The sequence below is a fragment of the Rhipicephalus sanguineus genome, chromosome 3 (assembly GCF_013339695.2).
Source record: "Rhipicephalus sanguineus isolate Rsan-2018 chromosome 3, BIME_Rsan_1.4, whole genome shotgun sequence".
NCBI lineage: Eukaryota > Metazoa > Arthropoda > Arachnida > Ixodida > Ixodidae > Rhipicephalus > Rhipicephalus sanguineus.
In genome coordinates this window covers 97,469,792-97,491,123 of record NC_051178.1, presented here as the reverse complement: position 1 = coordinate 97,491,123, position 21,332 = coordinate 97,469,792, and the positions used below count along the sequence as shown (strand labels likewise).

Genomic DNA, 21,332 nt, shown 5'->3' with positions numbered 1-21,332 from the left:
TTTGGGTATGAGCATCTGTGTAGTGGGGAACAGGCGACAGGAACACACTTGGCAGACAAGGGTGGCACAGTTGTGTCCATGGACACACAAAGGGTACTTTCCTGACAAGGCGGGTTTTCTATAAACGCAACTGGAACAGCTGAATCTACTGTCATCTCTCCTGTGCGGCAATCGACAGTGGCACCACAAAGCTTCAGGAAATCGAGTCCCAGAATTACATCATGCGTACTTTGAAAGAGAACAGCAAACTCCGCAATAAACTTCTGACAACCCAAACTAACAGCCACAGTACAGACTCCAACAGGTTGTAATACATCTCCACCAACTCCTCGAAACGTATCAGCACGGTCCCAGCGGAACATAATTTTTCGTCCAAGGAGGCGTTTAAACACAAGACTCATCACTGACACGGTTGCACCTGTGTCCACTAAGGCCATTGTTGAGACACCATCGATAAGCACAGGAACCTTGTTTTTAAGCATGCAAATTAAAGGAGGTATTTCGGTTGAAATCGAAGACTGTCCAGCGACCTCACCTCCAACGGCCGCGCCGACTAGTTTTCCGGAGGAGGCGAGGGATACCGGCGCCGAGGAGACTGTGATCGGTTGGCACGAGGGACCGGTGGTGGTGTCACACTGCGGTCGGAGGCCGGAGAACGGTTTCGCAGCGGTCTTGGTATCTCGTGAGATGCGCTCCCCGGGAACGTCGGGGCTAGTGCGGAGTCGGACCGATGGAATCTCGGTGATCGGTCGTACCTCGGCGGCTGCTGGTAGTTGCAGTACCTGGCGATGTGGCCTTCGACGCCACAGTTGTAGCAGACTGGTAGTGGACGCTCGCCGGACCACTGCTGAGAGCGCTGTGCTGTGAAGTGTCGTCTAACCGAATGCAGTGGGCCAGCTTGCTGAACGGGAACTGCCCGCCTCTGTGGGGCGGGGCCGGAACGAAAGCGTTGGTCGTACCGCTGGTCAGACGTGAATGAGTCCTGACGTGGCCACGAAGTGCGAGCTTCGCTGATGTCCGTCACACATACCGATGGTGGCACAGGAGCTAACGGAGCCGCGTAGTAGGTTGGACAGCTAGGCGGACGATGGATGGTGTCGTCGACCAATACGTCTTGTCGCTGTAGCTCTTCGCGCACGATTGCCCGGATAGTAGCGGCGAGGTCGGCGGGCGGGCTCACGTCGACGCTGGCGACCGTTGTTACATTGGCCAGCCTACCAAATTTCGGGGCAATGCGACGAGTCTTCAACTTTTCAAATGTACGGCAGTGACGTTGGACGGCGGAGACGGAGGTGAGGTCTTCCCTACCTATCAAAAAATTGTAGACGTCTTCTGCTATACCCTTCAGGAGGTGTCCGACCCTGTCTTCTTCAGACATCTGCGGGTTCAAGATCTTACAGAGCTTCAGGACTTCCTCTATATAGGTGGTGCACGTCTCCCCAGGAGTCTGAGCTCTTTGAGCCAGCGTTCGCTCCGCGCTTTTCTTTTTCGAATCAGAGTCGCCAAAGCACTTCTTGAGTTCATCAGCAAAAAGATCCCACGTCGTTAAGAACTCGTGGTTTTCGTACCACATCAGGGCGGTCTCCGTGAGAAACAGCGCGACACTTTCCAGTTGGTCGGTGGAATTCCAGCAGGTGTACCGGCTCACCCTTTTGTAATGCGTCAGCCACGCGTCTACATCTTCTCCTGCCCTGCTCGCGAACGAGCGGGGTTCAATATAGTGGTGCCGAGGAGCAGCCGGCGCTGACCTTTGCGTGGTTGAGGTTGTTGAGTCTTGACCTGCGCCGCTCTGGGCCATGACGAATGTTGTCGGCGGCAGACCGGCAAGACGACGGCTCCGGCGAAGTTCAAGCAGCTGTGGCTCCGTGGTACGTTGAAGTGCTGTACCCAGCACCTCCACCACTCTGTTACGTCTACAAAAGGTTTTATTGAGCTGCGACGTACCGGTAGACGCGAAGGTGTTGCCCAGACGCGTACCGGAGGCCTCTCTCACTAGCCGAACGTCCTCTTCTACCCTAACCACCCTGTTCCCCACTACACAGATGCTCATACCCAAATCACGTATGTAGTAACAATATAGAGAAGGAGGCGTTGGCCGTGGTGTTTGGGGTAAAGCGCTTTCATAAATACATTTATGGGCGTGAGTTCACAATTTATTCCGATCACCTTCCGCTAGCTAGCCTGTTTGGCCAGACAAAGCCAATTCCACAGATGGCTGCCGCGCGCATGCGACGTTGGATGCTGTTACTGGCGGCTTATCAGTACAAGTGGACTTATAGAAAGGGCGCGCAAGTGGCTAACGCTGATGCGTTATCACGATTGCCGCTTCCGAACGAAGCAGACAAGAGCGACTACGTTCTGTTTTTCTCCGCTGTTGAAGCAGTACCGCTTTCAGCAAGCAAGATTCAAGCGGAAACTGAGAAAGACCACACGTTGTCTAAAGTGAAACTTTTCGTTTTGAATGGCTGGCCTGAAAGACTACCAGATGTTGATATGGCACCCTGTTTTGTCCGGCGAAACGAGCTGTCTCTAGACTCTGGTTGCATAACCTGGGGCACGAGAGTAGTTATTCCCGAATCATTGCAACCAGAAGTGCTACAGCTTTTGCACGAGGGGCAGCCTGGTACCACTCGCATGAAAATGCTATCAAGAAGTCACGTGTGGTGGCTGAAGTTAAATGAGCTGATCGAAGAAACAGTTCGACGCTGTTCAACTTGCCAGCTCAGCCAAATCGCTGCACCCGCCATACCACTTATGTCATGGGGACGGCCCGCCAGACGGTGGCAACGAGTGCACCTAGACTTTGCATACTACAAACAAGACTGGTTCTTGGTGCTTGTCGATGCCCATTCTAATTGGGTGGACGTTATACACATGAAATCGACCACGGCGTCGAAGACTATTGAAAAGCTTCGCACCGTTTTTGCAACGTTTGGGCTTCCCGAACAGATTGTGACAGATAATGGTCCTCAATTTGTGTCTGACGAATTTGCAGTTTTCCTCAGATCCAATGCTGTGCAACACGTCAAGACACCTCCGTACCATCCGGCTTCGAATGGGGCAGCAGAGAGGCTCGTCCAGACGGTAAAGAAGAACCTTGTGCGCCAACTGCGAGACGAGAGGCGCTCGGGGCAAGCACGGACCATTCAACACCGGCTGGACCAGTTCCTCTTCACATACCGCAACACGCCATGCTCCACGACTGGTAAGACGCCTGCACAGAGTTTCCTGTCTTGGGCACCGCGCACGCGTCTCAGCATTTTACACCCTGAATTAGCCAAGCGGTCAGAGCCTACTCCATCTAGAGATCAAGACCAGGGACAGAAAAAGAAGAGGCGGGAATTTGATGCAGGTGAACGGGTCCGGGTGAGAGGTATCCGCCCAGGCGACCCGCACTGGTTAGATGGAACGATTGTTCGCCGTGTCAGCGTGGCAACTTACATAGTCAAAGTGGAAGGCCAGGAGCGATTCATGCATGCGGATGACATTGTTACTACAAGTACTCCTCTTATTCTACCCAGAATAGTGCGCATCACTGGCACACCTCTAGCGCAACCTGGTCCGGCGACGCCTGAAGAAACGGAGGAAACTCCTACCGAGGTCCAGGAACCAACGTCTGAAGCTACAGATTCTACCGCCACTGAAGAACCTCCTCCTGAACCTCTGCCACGCCGAAGCACAAGGGTTCGGCGACAGCCTGAAAGATATGGATATTAAAGAAAATAAGGGAGAAGGAATGTTGTATCTAATAAAAGGACAAAGCGCGGTGACGTCACTACTGACGCACCGCAACCTGTGTGTATATATTGCCAAGCAATATGCTGGGTTAGGAGATTAAACTGTTCGCCACGAAACGTGTCACAGCTGCCTTCTTGTTCCCGAGCTACAACAATATATATATATATATATATATATATATATATATATATATATATATATATATATATATATATATATATATATATATATGTATTTAAGTGTGCGCGTGTGTATCATGTTTTCATTAATTAGGCCATCGGTAAAAAAATATCTGTTCCCTAGAACAAAATACATAAGTAAAGAAATAACGTACAAACGCCGCCCTTCATCGAGTCTGCGAGTATTATAGAAACACTCATTTGCATTCGAGCCCTACATGTTTTCACAGCTGCCTGTTAGGCGGTTAAAGAAGTACACACAGGTTTTACGTATGAAAATAGGAGAAAATGAAAACAACACTTTATCAACACAACAAATAAAAAAACAAAGAAAGATGTCGTTGACGAAATGCTTTTTTATGCACTGGTCATCAATCTTCATCGATCAATATTCACTGGTGGCGATAACCAAACAAATATTTTCTGTCATTTACTTATGCGCATGACTTGAGTGCTGCGGATGTCGTTTGTTTTGATAATTGCGGGATGTCCTCGTTCTTCATATTATAAAGAGGCCGTCAGGAACATCAATCGCACCGCTTCGTCTCAGCAATCGTTATGCTACGTGTTTAATGTACTCGTGGACATCGACGGCTGTGCGAGCTAAGAACAAACGGTCGATTAGAGCATTCGGAGTATGGGTATAACTCAGCTGTTGACATGAAAGCAAACAAGTTCATCCAACCCAGCACGTAAAGCGCTACTACGCAGCTTCTCGATGTTGAATATCGCACTAATTCCTACTTGGATTTAGGCAGTGGAACTTCATATAGCGAGCTTATTATACACATTGTATAGGCAGCCAAGCTTTTGCTTGGGGCGTCGGGAAACTTCGCAGTATTGGATATTTTTCGAGCGACTGCGCTCAAAGCAGGCTAAAGAGAAAGCTTATCGAATCCGTGTTAAGATATTAGGCTATCACATTACAAAAAATTAAACCATTTCCCGCTAAAGGGGACCATGAGGCGATGCGAAGCCGGAGCACTTGCACGATCGCGTTCCGTTGGCGTTCGTTGGGCATGCTACCGACCTCGCGTCGTGGAACGCGAAGAGGAATGCTACACGCGTCTTGTCTTCCTTCTAGCCTGGCCGTTAATTCTCACAGGGCGAGCGGTGAGCGCGGTCGACCGGGGTGCGAGAGGGAGGCAGCGTAGGAGAGGAGAGAGAGGGGGAGGGGACGCGCATGTGCTGGCGCTCATCGCGGCGTTGCGCAGGAGAGAATTTCGGCATGTCTAGCCCGCGTTTCAGAGGAAGAGGGGGAGGGAGGGGGAAAGTGGAGAGGGAGCGGGGGAGGGAGAATGTGTAGAGGGGTATTGGAGAGGGTGAGTTGAGAGGAGGAAAGAGAGAGGGAAGTGGAGAGGGGGGGAGTGGAGGTGCGTGGAGAGGGTAGTGCGCATGCGCAGTAAGGGTGGTCACGCCGCACACCACCGCCACTACCACCGGTTTGAACTCCGCTATAAGATGCTTCGCATCTAAAAGTATGAGTTTTACCACAAGGGCTAAGCAATGAATGCAGCATATTGGAATAATATACGAAGCAAGGCAAGAGCGAAACGACTTCCATGTTGTATGTAAGTTCAGCGCAAAGCAAGCAGTGAGAACACAGCGCGTGCAAACGGGGAAAGGTATGAACCGTCTGCTGACCTCTGTCCGACATGGAGGAAAGGGGAAAAAAGACTAGAAGGGGGCTTCACCTCATTCCACACTCGGCAAGCCAACCTCCTGTGACGCTGTCCCTCCTGACTAGCGCGCGGTTCCTCCTGGGTAGGATTAGGCCCCCGCAGCTTCCGCTGCACGCAACCACAACCAGCCAACCAGTAGTGCTAACCTATCACGTGACCAGGGCCTTTTTCTCTCTGAATTTTTGCTAGGCTTCTAGATTGCCACGTGACGCTCCCTCCAAGTTTTGTCCTTCTTCCATGCTGTTGGAATAGCGCACGCGCCAACGCGCGCGACTAGAAGTTTCCGCCGGAGCGACGCACATCCCTCCCGACACCTCTTCTCGATCCTTCGCGTGGCAGAGATGGCCGGTGCGTTTCATCTCTGCTTAAGAAGTGACCTTGGGCAGCACTCGCAACTCCTCATCGCATATAGAGTATAGGGAGCGCGGAGCGTCGTTATTGATTTGGACCTTTTCCGGAACATGACGGCGGCGGCGAAAATTCTGCTCCAGTGTCCATATAATTGCTATTGCATTAACAGGTGTTACTACAGCGATAGAAGCTTGGTACGCTATACGTAAAAAAATATCCGGAAAACTGAAAGACGGCCACCGAGGCCGCTTTGAAGTTGCCGCATCAGCCCTCCGCGACATTGTTTATGCTCATTTTCTGCTCAAATTCATGCAGTTATCTTTTATAGGCACGAAACGGTTTAGCGTACTTTAGCGCTGCAGCGTATACATACGATATAGATATTAGATGTTAGGAAGGTTTTAGGACAGTTACGTCACTTCTATGATATAAATTTAAAGAAGTGGATTAAAATATGTAGGACTTCACGGTTATGTTGTGGCAGCGCGTCCTCTATTTTTCTGTGCCTGGGCGAAGGAGCGGAGCGCAATGGAAACCGACCGTCGGCGTTAATGCGGCTCTTAGCCGCCTGGCGCCGCCAACGTAGTAGACCAGCCGTCGCGTCGTCGCTCGCGGAAACGAATGCCGTGGCTGCATTCGAAGCTGCTATATGGTTCAGTTTTCGGCTGTATTCGCGTTGTTTAAAGTGTAATGAAAACTTCTAAACTGGAATCATGAAGTACTTGTCGTTCCGGGCAACCAGCCCATTTCGAAGGCATGTGTCCTTCGCGGCTATTTGGTCGAGACGCTCGCGCGTCGTCTGCTAGCCCGATTCCACAGAGCGCATGCCAGTGATGCGCGGAAAATTGTTTTGTCACCGTTACGCTTGCTTTACTGAGAGTCGGTTTTTGACTGTCTGAAAGTCGATTTTCGAAAGCAGCATTCGCCAAGAGCTAACACTGAAAGCTTGGGCGCTTAAATTTCCCCGATGCGTGCTACCGTCTACTGGTGTAGCACACTATACATGGCTTGCACGTGATGTCACAGACAGGTTCTCTGCGCTTGTTCACAAACATGGCGGCCACCGTGACTTTTTTATCTCATTAGAGTGTCATTTCAGCGGAGGACACCAGTCGTCCCCTCCCCGCGCGTTCTTTTGTGCTCTTCCGGCTTTCTTCTGTTCGCCAGCTGCCAAGGGGGAACGCAAAGGATTGGAGGGGGCACCGGAACTAATCTCATGTCACCGTTTCTTGCTCCGCGTGTTCGAGCAAGAGTTCACCCTGTGTCTCAACCAGCTTGTTCACAAAGATGGTGGCCACGGTGACGTCAATGCAAGCTATGAATACGCAAGCCTGGAGTTCATGCGCTAAATAGCATGAAATGTCACTAGACTGCGTCCAGTGACACTACATAATGATTGTCGGTTGTTTCACCGGTAGCGCATGTGGTGTCCATGGGCTCCGATTCTTCAGCTTCGGGACCTAATGTCAGCGCTGCATGCACATGGCGGCGATCGCGAGGCAGCGTTGCTACTGGTACTACATGCATTCGTTGACTGTTCGGACGCAACACGGTCACGTTTAGGGATACTTGCGCATTGGTTCATTTGTTACTTTGGGCTGCAAACGTTAAGGGTAGTTTGCGAAGAGTGACACTACTGCATCTTTCGTAAGCGCCGCTTCTTATATTCTATGAAATCTTCGTGTCGTGAACAACGGCTGCATATTCTAGTGTAGTTTGAAGATGTATTAGGAGATCAATTATCCCGCCTAATTACTGCAAGCCACCTCTACCGAACACCAGCGGCAGCTGGAATTTCACGGAACGACAGCCGAACAGTGTATTAAGGCGAAAGCCTTAGATTACTCATCAAACGCGAAAATTGACCGTCGGCGGCGTCAGCACGAGTGATGCAAAAAAACAATTACGTGATGACGTCATCATATGACGTCACATATAACAAAATTTTGTGACATTATCGTGACGGCGCATAACGTGACGTCGTCATATTACATCTTCGCTTGGTCAAAATGGGCCGATCACGAAGGCATTGCATGCATCCGCTGATGTGCAGAAAGCTTGCACTGCCTCCGATCCTTGAGGGTGTAAGAAAACCACGTTAGGCGCAGAAATATATCGGAGGGAGGCAGGGAATGTTCATTACATTGACAAGAAGAAGACGGCTGTCGCCTTTCAGTCGTCTTAGATGAATGCATAAGGGACCCTGTGAGATTTCTTTTCTTTATCAATAAATGGAAATAAAAAAAGACAATCGTGATTTCTTTCAGTTCCATTTGCAGAGTGGAACACAACAGTATGACATACTAAGGCATTGGGGCGGTTTCAACAGCCTGAAATAGAAAATAAAACGTTATGTTTTTTTTTTCATCATCAAAGTTATGCTATTGCATTAAGTCTTGTTTGTTATCACAACTAGTACCGGTAAACTGCGTAGTCTGTTTCACTACGCATTATTCGATCTGTCCAACACGCTGTTGAATTTCTTGTATGTGTTTCAAACTTTCCTACTCATGTGACATACATATGACTAGTTTTTGTACTTGGACATTTTTTGCTGTTGTTGATGTTGTTCTGCATTGTTCCTACTGACTCGATGTTAACCCAATTTGTTCTTACTTTGTATCGCCCCCCTTACACAATGCCTTGGTGAGGCCTGTAAGGTACTTGTAAATAAAAATAAAATAATAAACTAGAGTGCAAGTATCGAACCGGTAGCACGGCCTGACAGTCTGCCTGCGGCATACAGCGGAGATGGAAAGACGCGAACAGGCGTCATTTGCATTCTTTGCTGTTTCGCATCTATTTTCAAGTGGTTATAGCCTGGAAGATTGACGAGAAGACGACGTCATCCATGACACAATAAAAGACCATCTAGGATCTTTTTATTGCCACCACGGTTATAGCGTGATGAAAACAGCGCACCGCTATTTTCGTGTTTCTTTCCATCCCCCGGTACCTGTGAAAGCCTGCAAGAAGCACAAATGCAATTAAACTCGAATGCAAACACGAATTCGTGAGCTTCGTGACACGCGCGGCTGTTTAGCTCCAGCTTCCCGTAGTCTACTTGCACAGAGCCACCACGCGGGCACGGCGAGCGGACGCGGAGCGCGCGCTCGACGGCCCGAGGAGAGCGTTCGCCCAGGCACTGAAAAATAGAGGAGGCACTGGTTGGGGACGCCATTTTTTAGAGTAGGTCTAAGGAAAGGACCTTGTCGGATTTGTTTTAGGTTCCGCCGTTCAGCAGTATTACGCGCTCTAGTGTTCATTAGCTTGCCACGATATCAACAAAAATATAGTTTTTCATGAAAACCTTATTAGTTTTTTTGGAAACAGACCAATTTGGCTGAGAGAAAGATATTTTCCTATGAAGGTACACAAAAAACTACAAGCTTTTGTATCAGAGTGGAATGACCGCAGCCTATTTCTGGAAAAAACTGTCCATAGAACGAGGAACAAGTAGTCGAGTTTGTAGTCTTTGGACGACGGAGCACAACTGACTATATTTTTATATATAGAAATAATATTACTTCTGCGTACACTGCTTTTGAGTTTTCAGACATCGATAACATCTGCGTCACAAATATTTGCCGTGCTTGAGAGATCCAGATATTGTATAGACGTCATAGAATCTCTGCGCGTCCATAGGCCCTTTCAACTGGTCGCGCCGTTTACTCTGAGTAACTTGAAACGTAGTCACGGCGTGTCCGTGTTTCCATCATATCGACGCCAGGCTATTCCATCGAGCGGGAGAAAGGAATGACCCACGCTGTGTGCCCTTCGACCCATACAAGCCAGATGAGCGGGCCGGCCGGCCGGGATGGTAGGCGCGGTATGAGTGCGTGTACAGGTGAGTTCGCAAAGAAGGCCTGCCGATAAGCCGAGCAAGAACAGAACGAGTGAATTCGCCTATTCGCCATCCCTCATATTGTTTTGCTTCTTCTTACTTTCCCTTCCCTTTTTGCGCTTCCTTCGCCGCCGCACCTCATCACGCGAGAATAGAGCGCGCCTCACACACATGCACGCATAGACACGCGATATTGAAACACTCAAGCCGGGTAGAGCAGGGCTGAGGGCAGCTGCGGCGAAGAATCGGGCCGGCATCAAAGTAAAGACGACGGTAGAGGAAGAGTCCCGCGATGAGCACAATAGAGCCTCGCGTGCGAGTTAGTCTAGCGTTTCTCCCTGTTATGAACGCTTCTTTTCCATCGCTTTCCTTGTCGTCCTCTGCTTTTTCCTCCCGTTACCGTTTCTTGCTCTTGTTCTATACCTTCGCCGGTCGTCTTTAGTTTGCCCCCAGGGACGCCTCTTACTGTTTTCTCTAGTATCCCGAGATGCCACCAGCAGATTTAATGTGCGTGCCGGTGGCGATTTTCTCTCCTTCTTCTTCCCTTCTCCCCTTACGGTCACTCTCTCTCTCTCTCTCTCTCTCTCACACACACACACACACACACACACACACACACACACACACACACACACACACACACACACACACACACACACACACACACACACACACACACACACACACACACACACACACACACACACACACACACACACACCTCAGCGCATCTAGATGCTGTTTTGTGTCGACGTCGCACGCCCCAGGTTCGGATGTGGGGCACGAGAAAGGGTAGACGACAGCTGTTGAGGCGACAAGAAGACGACGGCAGAATGGGTTTCCTTCCTGCCACGCTTAATCGATCACCGGGCCACGATGTTGCGATGGAGGCGACGGTATAGCGTCAGCATCGGCAAAACACTGGTGCCGTTGGGGATGACCAGAAAAGCAGCGTCACTCGTACGATGAGGCCCTGGAATGAAGTTGCAGGGCTGAGGATGAGGGTACGTCGTGGCTGAAAAGATTCGTAAATAAAAAAATTCGGCAGATCCCACTCCTATAGGAATCGCTTTCATGCGAAGCAGTCGGCGACTAATTGTCAGTGCTGCATTTTCTTTGCTTTGAGCCAAGCGTTACGACGTGGACTGACGTGTTTTTGTAAGTGTAGTAGCTGCGTGCACTTGATTGGCTTACCAGGCACATTGGCTACACAGGCGTTTAAAGGGTATCTTATGGTGCGGCCTAACGTGAGCATTGACCTTAGAGCACAGGCGTCATTATTATCGAAACTAAGTGCACTTTACGGTGCGATGATGTGAATATCATACGTATTTTTCGGTAGCGTATTCCTCCGGGGTCGAGCAACGCTTGAATATAGCTTGCTGAATCACAGGGACACAAATTAATATCTATTAGACTGCTATAAACGCGGAGCTTACACTTGAACTACAACTGACGTTAATCCGACATGACGCCTGTATCACAGGAGTACATATGTAATGCTTATTGCTTTGTTGTAAAATTAGATGGCCAGCACTACAACCCTAATTTACGTTGCATCGACGTTACGCCTGCATAGGGTCAGTCTCCAAAGCAGTTCGAAATACTGGCGTGGCTTTGTGGTAGAATAGCTGACTGCCACGCGGAATGCTTGGGTTCGATTCCCGCTGGGATCCTGGTTTTTATTCTCTGCATTCGTCAGGTCATCGTGCCAATGTCGGTTTTTCTTAACGCTCTCGCATTTAAATTACCAATGTCTGTTCTCGCATGAAGGAAAGGAGACGGCTTTTTAAGGGCTTGTTTTTCTTTGTTAGACACAATATTAATGAGAACTAGCAGACAATAATGCCAATGAAAGTATAAGAGATGTTATGTGTAATAACTGGGATATAAATGTGAAGAAAGTAAAGTGGACGAAAAAATAAATTCCCGCCGGCAGGGACCGAGCCTGCGACCTTCGAATAACGCGTCCGATGTTCTACCACTGAGCTACGGCGGCGGTCATCCCCCGTCCACTTTACAGGGTGTGCGTAAGTGTGCGTTTAAACCTAGGAGTGTTAGCGCCGATCGCAGCCTATGGTGGCGAGTGTGAAACCCTATTTTTCTGCCTTTTGGCGTCACGTAGCAGGTGATCTTTTTACGTGCTAGATAGATAGATAGATAGATAGATAGATAGATAGATAGATAGATAGATAGATAGATAGATAGATAGATAGATAGATAGATAGATAGATAGATAGATAGATAGATAGATAGATAGATAGATAGATAGAAAGAAACGCTTAAATTGCCTTAGGTTCGCTTAGAAATGGTTCGTAAATAAAACGGTCGCCGCTGGTTCACCCGCTCAGTTGACGCTCGAACTCTTGTCGCACATGCGGTCCATTTGCCCCTAAACGGGTTACGTTCTAGACCAGTTGTTGTGCATTCAGGTGCCTACTTGTACTTAGTCTACATGTCACTCTAAGGGCCCGCTCACGCTAGCGGCAAGCCTGCCGCAACGGCGCGGTGCCGCAGAACGTCGGCCGTCGCCGCACTCGCGAGAGCTGTCCTACTTGCACGGCAAGCTTCGCCGGCGAGCCTCCGAAAAACATGGCCGCGCTGCTAAAATCGGTTGTCCTCCACCTCGAATCTATCAAGTGGCCGCCGTGCGCTCTGTAGCGTGTAAGCTCCGGACTGATGCTTCCATTTGCTTTAGATTCACGTCCTTAAGCTTCGACAGCAAAGTATTCGTGCCGATTCGGCCCCGTTTTTGAGAGCCGTGCTCAAATAATCGATGCTGTAGGCTTAGCGAGTCGAGAAGGGCGCTTCCGAATGCTCGGAGGACATAGATTACGCGTTTGTTAGTTGTTTCTGATTCTCCATAGCTGGCGCCACTTGACCTGGCGCCAGCTTGGGGACACTTTATTTGATCGTACGCGACGCTTTTTTTTTAATGCGGGACAGACGAAAACGCTTTATCGACTGCTGAAACCATGCCTGGAAAACGACACGGACGAAATACGCACTTCTAGCGTGAAAAGCGCAGAAAAAAAAGCAAGCAGCTCGAAGCGTCCCGCGGCAGACGCAGACGACCGGGAAAGCCGAAAGCAGACGACGCGGCGCGCCGTAGCCATGACAACCGCTCCTCCGTCGCTGATTGGCCACGTCGCTCTCCGGCAAACGAAGAACGGCAAGAAAATGGGTCTCGGACCTATTCTGCGGACGGCAAAGAACGGCAGACGTGCGCGAACGAAATCGCTTGCGCACGGCAGCCTGAGAACGTCAAACGGCAAACGGCGAGCTGCCGTGCCGCTAGCGTGAGCGGGCCCTAAGAGGAACGGTATCGCGTGTAAGTGACTTGCATAGCGGATTGAGACATGCAGTAAAAATAAAAAAGGAGGAAGGGTTGTTAACTGGAATATCACTTCGTTCACTGCGGGAAGTTGGAGGTGATGTGAAGCGGTACCGATGAAGGTCATGTCATGAAAGTAATGCTACAGCCAATGAAATTTCGCGCCTGTGCCAGGACAACGTTGTCCAAGTCGCCGACACAGAGCAGTCGTGCACAAAATTATGAAAGTACCCTCGCTTCTGTTTTAGACAAAGAGCCACTGGAGCTTGACAACCACAGCCGACAGCTCCTACATTACGGACGAATCCTGTGCTTGTGAACAGTCAGTTCACAAGCACAGGAGTCGTGCCGGGCTGTTCACTGACCTAATGTCGTTTTGGTCAGTGAACAGTACCTTTTCGGAAAGGCATAGCAACCAGGAAATAAAGCCAGCCATCGCTTTTAGACATGACCTTGTCGACTTTTTTTTGTTCTTTTAGATATCAGCATCTTGTGCACTTAAAAGGCTGAAGTGTACAACGTTTGCATCGAACACGGGTTACGCAGTGCGCATATCGAGAACTCGTACAGTCAGAAGTTTGCATTAACTTGACGCCTGACGTTACTTTTCTCAATTCCGGAGGATATTACGCCTCACATGCATACACATCCTATAGACTCTCGTTGCGCTTCCTTCGGCGCGTTTCCGAGAAGAATTGCGATGACGTCAGGCGTTGATGCCACGGTATTAGATTAAAGGTGTATTGACACGAAAAATTTCAGTTGTTTTTTTACGTCAAATGAAAGGTCAAGCCCTCAAGAGCCTAAAAACGGTAGTACTAAGCGCGAGTGCACCCCAAAAATGTAATTACAGTATGTTTTTAAAAGCTAGTTTTGGTTCCTACTGTACCCTGACGTCACAACACGTGCCCGCACAATATACAGTGACGTTTCCACGGCCGCTCCGCACCGTGGCTCCGTTGGTGACACGAAGCGGCCATTTTGAATGTTCTGGTGACGCACAAGCGGTCATCTCGGAAGTTTTGGTACCTAAGATCATCACAATTAGCAAGACTGCTGCGTGAAGTCACTAGAATTGGCACTGTAGCCTGACGTCATGCTAATGTCGTTGTCGGTAGGTGCGCCATGGGAAAATTGACTTTAATATCAAAATAAAATATATTATAAGCATTTGCTTAGCTTTACACTTGTTCAGAGCCGTCTCTGCATGCAGGAGACTTGTATTGCAGAGTGAACTCGCCTTCGAAAAATGGTGTCAGTACCACTTTAGGTCGTACTTCTGGATGTGGGGCTTACACGCAGAAACACAAATAAAGGTGTTCATTGAATTACACGAACAGCGAAACGCAAAGACAAAAGTGATGATGAAATCATCCTTGGACATCAAATCATTAGCACTTCGCCGAAAAAGCTCTCGCTTATGTCTGTTTCATGAGCTCTTTTACAACTTCGCAGTCTTACGTGACAAGCTTGTTTTTCCACTAGTACTGAAAGTTGGGTTAGTTGGTACGGTAGCATGTTTGGGTCCAGCGAAGAGTAAGTGGTATAAGCGCGAGGTTCAGCGCGATAAACATCTTCGTCGTTCCTCGCGCTGCACCCAAACACGCTTCTTTTTCCTCCAAACCGCACTTCACGTCACCTGTCAAACATCCTCAGACTTCGAAGAATTCACGGCTCTACCAATTCCTTCAACAACTCTTTCATGTCATTAGCCATTACAGAATGAAATAGCTCTTCTGACCTTGTAGTAACTGAACGTGACCCCATCGAGTTTCGAAATGTACGAACAAACTTTTTGAGTGCTGATGCGTGAAGTATTCTCAGGTTCTTTGTTTTTCATTTTTAGTGCATTATTTTACCTGTGTACTTTTACTCTCTTGGAATTTCACCTCGTTCCTTTGTAATGTTAATTTTATTGTATTTGCTTACTTCATGACTGTCTCAACGTTCCTTTTGTTTCTAATGCATGCTCCCCCTTATGTAATACCCTAACAGGGGACATTAAGGGTTAATAATTGATGATTATGATAATGATGATGATAATCACGGACCCACGAGACCACACGTGCGCGCATGCGAGCACACAAAGGCCGGCCCTCACGATCTCACCAACGCTTACCTCCGAAAGAAAGAGTGGTATAGGAGAAACCAGTAGAGGCTTGCAACGAGGCGAGCAGTTGCACGGCAACAGCGGCTCTCTTTTAGACAGGATAACTTCCGGAGAGGGATGCCAGTAGAATAAAGATTCAATGGCTCCGAGAGGTGGCTCTGGCAGCCATTAGCGAAAGTGCACCAAGAAAAACGAGGCGGTTGTCGTTCAGAAGTGCAATATTGTCACGAAGCTTCGTGTTGCAGTGATTCTTCTTTTCTGATATCTTTCTATTCTCGCCGTCTATTATGCTTTCATCGAAGACGGCGCTATCCGCTACCACATGTCCTCAAAGAAGCCACCTTCGTCCCGAAAGTGTGGAGTGGCTTATCATTTATTTCGGTATTCACTGCACTCCCTCTGAGGCATTCCTTCTTGCTTCTCGACAGTGCAGTATTTAGGGCCAGGCAAAGTGACCGGAGGCCCAGGGTCCTCATGCCGCTTTCCCTATATAATGCGCAAGCGCCAATGATTCTTGGATGACAATGAACGCAAGTGCGGCTCCTCTTGAAAACATAGGTCACACCGTTTCCGATGTTTCTTCATTCACGTTATCTTAGGTTTTTTCAGTCCGTATATTATATCAGATAGCGAGTAGCAATGTCGTGAAAGAGTTTAGAATGAACGAATGATAACTCCAGAAACACCGTGAAAGCACGTGCAGGGACCTGAATAATATGTTTTCTAAAAAACAAGCACTGGTAGAGTTCAAGATTTTCTCTTGTATTCATTTTTGAGACTTGATCTTGTAGGCGCGACGCCACAGTCTTCTACGTTTCTTTGCGTTGTGGCATTCCAACTCTGTTTTGTCGTACTGTTGGTTCTCCAGCGGCAGTTTTTACTGCTCAGTTCCATAATTTCATAAGAAAATAGGTTCCAAGATACGCACGGTCAAAGTTGTTTGATTCGGCGAGATGCGAAGAAATTCAGTACTTCGGCTCCGCGGACATTTTTGATCGTCCTCGTCCATGTGTTTTCTGCAGCTGCAGTGGAGGAAGCACCATAAAACTGGACGTACCTCACACCACCAGCCATCGTAATATTCGTAGTACGGCAGCTGTATTTAGAGAGGCGCTATTTTATGATTAATGTTTGATTGCCCGTTAAAAATCTACGAATGATGCAAAACGATGGACAGTGTGGAGATCGGACATTGTCAAATTTACAGAGAGAAATACAGCTCTGCTGATCGCATTCGAGAATTTTCTCAATTCTGACGAGAAAGTTGTTATTAACTCAGTGTTAAATGAGTGAAATACAGAATCATTTCCCGTCGCGGACACCCTGGACAATGAATTCCACAAACCACTGGAATCGAAAGTACACATGAGCGGCGCGGCGTCTGGACCACATAACGGCGAAACGTAATGGCGCATAGAGAAGGGAAGTTTTGTAGGTTTTCTGGTATGTGCTGTGCTAATTTTGTGCGTAGTGTGGTTCTTCCTAAAGCAAAACTAATTCGAAGGATAAAATCATTACGCCAACTCATTGACGCCTCATTTCTTAGACTATACACTAATCGGCAAGCTACTGTTCCTTCATGCACTGTCGCACCCGATAACGTTTACATTTGCTGGTTTCCTGCATTCGCATAGGTATTGGCGACACCCATTCCCGCAGGTCATGAAAATCAGAGTTCATTGTTTCTGTATGCCTAGGGAAATTCCTGTTTCATGTTTTTTTTATGCTAAATACGCAAAGATACTGCAACCAGCTGGCAACGGCGGTACTTGTGTACTCTCTTTGATCACGACTCGCATGGAGAGGTTTTTGGCTATCAGCGCGATCCTGTGGCTACACCGGTGAACTGGCTCACAAGGTCAGTATGCATAGCGGAGCGTAATGCTAAAAAATTTAGACACGTACTTCTAAAGCGTTGAAAGCTACCTTGGATATTCTAACCTATGCTTACCGTAAGCAATGCGCTCAGACTGTCACAACGCCATCGCTTTTCCCAGCGAAATCAAGTACACTGAGTGCCCTTCGTTGGCAAATTATCGGTCAATCCTATCGTTACTGCAACCCACCTTTGTAAAGTGGGACGGCCATGAGCGACCGCCATGAGCCAGGCTGCTCGGTATTTTATAGAAGGGAGTACTACGATGGCATCGAATATCGAGACCCCTGGACATGCTGCTCATGACCATGACGGGCATGAAGTTCGCGCATGGGCGGCGGCGGTGGGGCCCACAAAAACACTTGACCTTGACAGGTATCTGTGCAAAGTGGCTTGCCTATTTATCGGCAGCTTCATTTTTTGCTCACCTCGTGGTGCACAGGAGGGAACAGCCGCTTTTCGCGCCGCCATCACAAAGACGTGAGGAGCACTTAGAAGAGTCTTGCGCGACTCGCGTCGCACCTCTTCTGCTCTGCTTGTATGCATTCGAGACGAACGGCGCCTGGAAAGAGGTAGAAATAAAAAAAATGGCCGCGCATCTGCGTGCTTCGCTGCAAATGTCGTCTAAAGACGATAGAAGAGGCGCTGCATGAGATATGGACGCCTTCTGGCAATATGTCGGGAAACATGAGTGCTGTGTTGAGGGCTGGTAGTCTGGCGCAGCAGCAGGCGAAGACCGGCGGTGACCAACGCGACCGGCGGGGACGCCAGCCAGCCCGAACACGCGGTTTGGCACGAAGCGCTGAAGCAGAAGAAACGTCCGCACTCAACGAGTACTCTCCACACTCTCTTTTATTTACACGTGGCCTGGGTAAGACAGGAATGCCAGAGCGGCGCCCCATGGCATTCGTACAGTGCAATACAGAACCGAAACCGAAACACAACAATGAGCTCGTGCAGAGGGCACGGAAGAAGGCAAGTTTCAGGGCGGTCGCATTTTCAGCGCAGCTAAAGAAACTAGGGTCTTTAGAATTACGTATGTATGCATTTTCAATAAAGGAACACACCACCTAATACTTACCTAGTGATGTTGCGCCTCAGATATGCGTAATGTTTGCTTTTTGATCGACAATGTACACAAGTGTAAACCTAGTCAGCCGTTCAAGAAGGCTGGCCCTTGGGCAAGTGGTTCAACTTTGGCCGAGTGGCTGAATCGAGTGACGTGCCGACAAACAGAAAGAGAGACAGACCAAAATTTCTCCGTTTAAGTATCCCAAGAAAGACTATCGTCTCTAGAAAGGATTCTGCGTGAGGCGCGGCACTCGCGAAGCTGCGTTGACGACGACGGAGTTGTCGAAGAGTGCCGCGCCGCCGGTAGTCGGGTAGCGGCGGGAGCTATTGTACGGCTTTTGTGCCGACGCCGAATTAATTAAAGTGGCGTCCAGTTTCACCCCGTTATCTCTCGCCCAGCCGGTCATTAACGCGCCCTCTCTTTCGGCTCTTCTCCTCCCCGACTTGTATCTTTCTCTCTCTCTACTCGTGCGCAGCTTGCTACCACCTTACTCCGCAAAAGCGCTGTCCTTCCTCGGGCGCTTTGTGCTCGTTAATTTCAGCTTCCGATGTCGTTTCCGCCGAACTCTTATTCCGTATTTTCCTGACACCCTTCCTAGAAGCTAAACCCTGGAGATCTCCCACGCGTGTGCGCAAATAGCAAGCAGCATCACAGTTTTCACCCACGTTTTGGAAAAAGCGGCACCAACTAACGAAGCGACGTAATATGAAAAGATACAACAATCTTGAAATACAGTTGTTTTATAATACTTCTACAATGTCCCCGAGGCGCACTTAATTACTCTGTATTGTAGGCTCATGATTGCTCTCGAACTGCAGATCAGGTTTCGAACTTAAGTCTGAAGTTAGACTAGAGCAAACTTCGTAATTTGAATTTTTCCTTTATTTTAGCGCAAGTAGACTGAACAATAATGACTCAGTGACCTCGCATCAGCTCACGATAGTTGAATAAAAGCTTTTCTGTTAAAACTGAATACATGAAGAGGCATAAAAAAAAGAGTCAAAAGCGAAATACGCGTCATATTGCAGTTCGTGCGAGATTGACATAACAATGTTTCGTTGGCGATGCTCATAATACCCGTATCTTCTAGATGTATCTTTGATGACGACCACGTAATTATACCCTCCGAGTTAGCTTTGTAGCTAAGGTGCCGCGTTGCTAAGCTGGAGCTTGCATTTCAACGGAGAAGCGAAGTGTGAGCACGCCCGACAACTTGGACTTAGGCGCACGTCAGGAAGAGCCCATGTGGACAAAGTTGATCCGGAGTCCCCCACAGCGTCGTGCCTTACAGTCATACCTTAGATTAGACTTGAAAACGCCAGAAAGAAGTTCATTTCGTTACGGTAATTATGACATAAGGAATGTGTAACGGAAGAGATACGGTGAGTCTGCAGTTTCAAGCTCGAAAATACTTTCGTGTTCGCGTCGACTTCGGTGGTCGCGTTGAGAAAACGGGCGCCGTGTTCACAATATGGACATCAAATAGTTCGAAAGAAACGAAGGAGTAGAACGAAGCCGGTTAACCAAGCACGGACTGGCTTGGCTGCCCTACACGTGGGCATGGGAAAGTGGGTATAACAGATAAGACAGAGAAGAAAGAAGATTAGTAAAAATAACAAATGAACACGAATACGGTTTGCATGAAGCGCCTCGTGAGCCTCTCGTATGTTTTCGAGGAGTGATGAGCCTGCGAATGTCAGCGATAAGATGTCAGTGATAAGATAAGGCAACGCGTCAAAATGAACTAAAACTAAACATAATGACAAAGAAATGTACTCTGCAATTTTGTGCCTTTCCTCAGCCATGGCGTGCTCCCTGTCTGCGATGCGGGAGTGGAATTCTAGAAGACGGCCGTAACATATGGTCTTTGTGATCGTGGTGCGCAGGAACATGATCGTAATAAGCGGCGCCTCCTCCCGAACCCTCAAGCTCGCTGGACTTGCGCTCCGTAGTGTGTGTGTGTGTATGTTTTATTACCCCGCCAGATTTGTTAGAAATGTCCCAGAGAGCATTGTATAGAATGTTTACTGGTAACCGTTCATTTTTCCATTCTTTCACTCTGGTTTTCTCGCGTCCGTGTTTTTTCGTTGAATGAAAAGAACTGCAGCGGAAACATTATTTTTCGCAGCTCCATATACATTTATCGCTATTTCTTAGTTTTCCAGGCAAATAAATTGAACGAGAAGTCCGAGACGTTGAAGAGATTGCTCCAACTTTCCTGCTCTGGTTTCGTGTTTCTTCATCCGAAGACGGAGGAACACTTGATCTCTGTTTTTCTTTTTTTTCATCTCTACGCATAGCTAAGGCGAAAAGCGGAATGGCTGCTTAATCTTATGCATCGTTAATGGTTACCCGTGCAACAAATCTTCTTACTGCGATTTCTACTGGCGCCGATTGGGCTTAAAAATCTTACATCGTGTAAGCTGAGATGCATGTTTGAACATGGTGGACGTGTATTTGTGATTGTCAGTCTATATGTGCCATGTATGTGTGATTGAGTTAGCTACGCATAATGCAGTTATCATCCAGCACCCGCCATAACATGCGAGGCGACAACAAGGCTAGCATCTTGATCCTATTGAGCCTTCACCTTTCTGTCCTTCGATCACTTTTCACCCGCAAATCACATACTACGGAAAGCTACTGTTGAGCCGGCCATTAGCAAACATCACTTTCGTAAAACAGCCGCTACATTTTTATCTCGCAGGGCTTGTTAATAGAAGGCAGCCTGTAAGCTGTCGAATCAAGACATGGCTGAAGTAGCACTGATGCAATTATTACAAATGCAGCGGCGTCAAATTGGGGGAAACAAAAATAAAGTTTCTTTAAAACCAAATCTTTTAAATGGTCCTAAGCAACTTGCGCGGCGACACATTGACGACGCCACAGTGCATGCGACAGTGAATGCGTGTACAGAGACGCAGAAATTAGCCAGCAGCCATTCGTGCCTACTCACTCGTAGCAAAATCTCATTTTTACCAGCGGTCGCGAGTGCACAGCGACCACTAAACAGGCTCAATGAATGCAGTCAAGGGCAAAGGAACTCTCACGCATCGCCTCCGCTCTTCACTCTAAGGTCTTCCTTTAAACTCAGCTGCTCTCTTCTTACAAGACTTCGCTATTTTGTTAACCGCTGCTCCCTTCGT

General features: G+C 48.3%; 1 protein-coding gene across 1 annotated transcript; it reads left to right on the top strand.

The window, feature by feature from the left end:
• The first annotated feature begins 2,874 nt into the window (after positions 1 to 2,874).
• Positions 2,875 to 3,717, top strand: LOC119385690 (uncharacterized protein K02A2.6-like). Its single transcript, XM_037653086.1, has one exon. The coding sequence runs from the start codon at positions 2,875 to 2,877 to the stop codon at positions 3,715 to 3,717; it is 843 nt and encodes a 280-aa protein (XP_037509014.1).
• Positions 3,718 to 21,332: the final 17,615 nt, after the last annotated feature.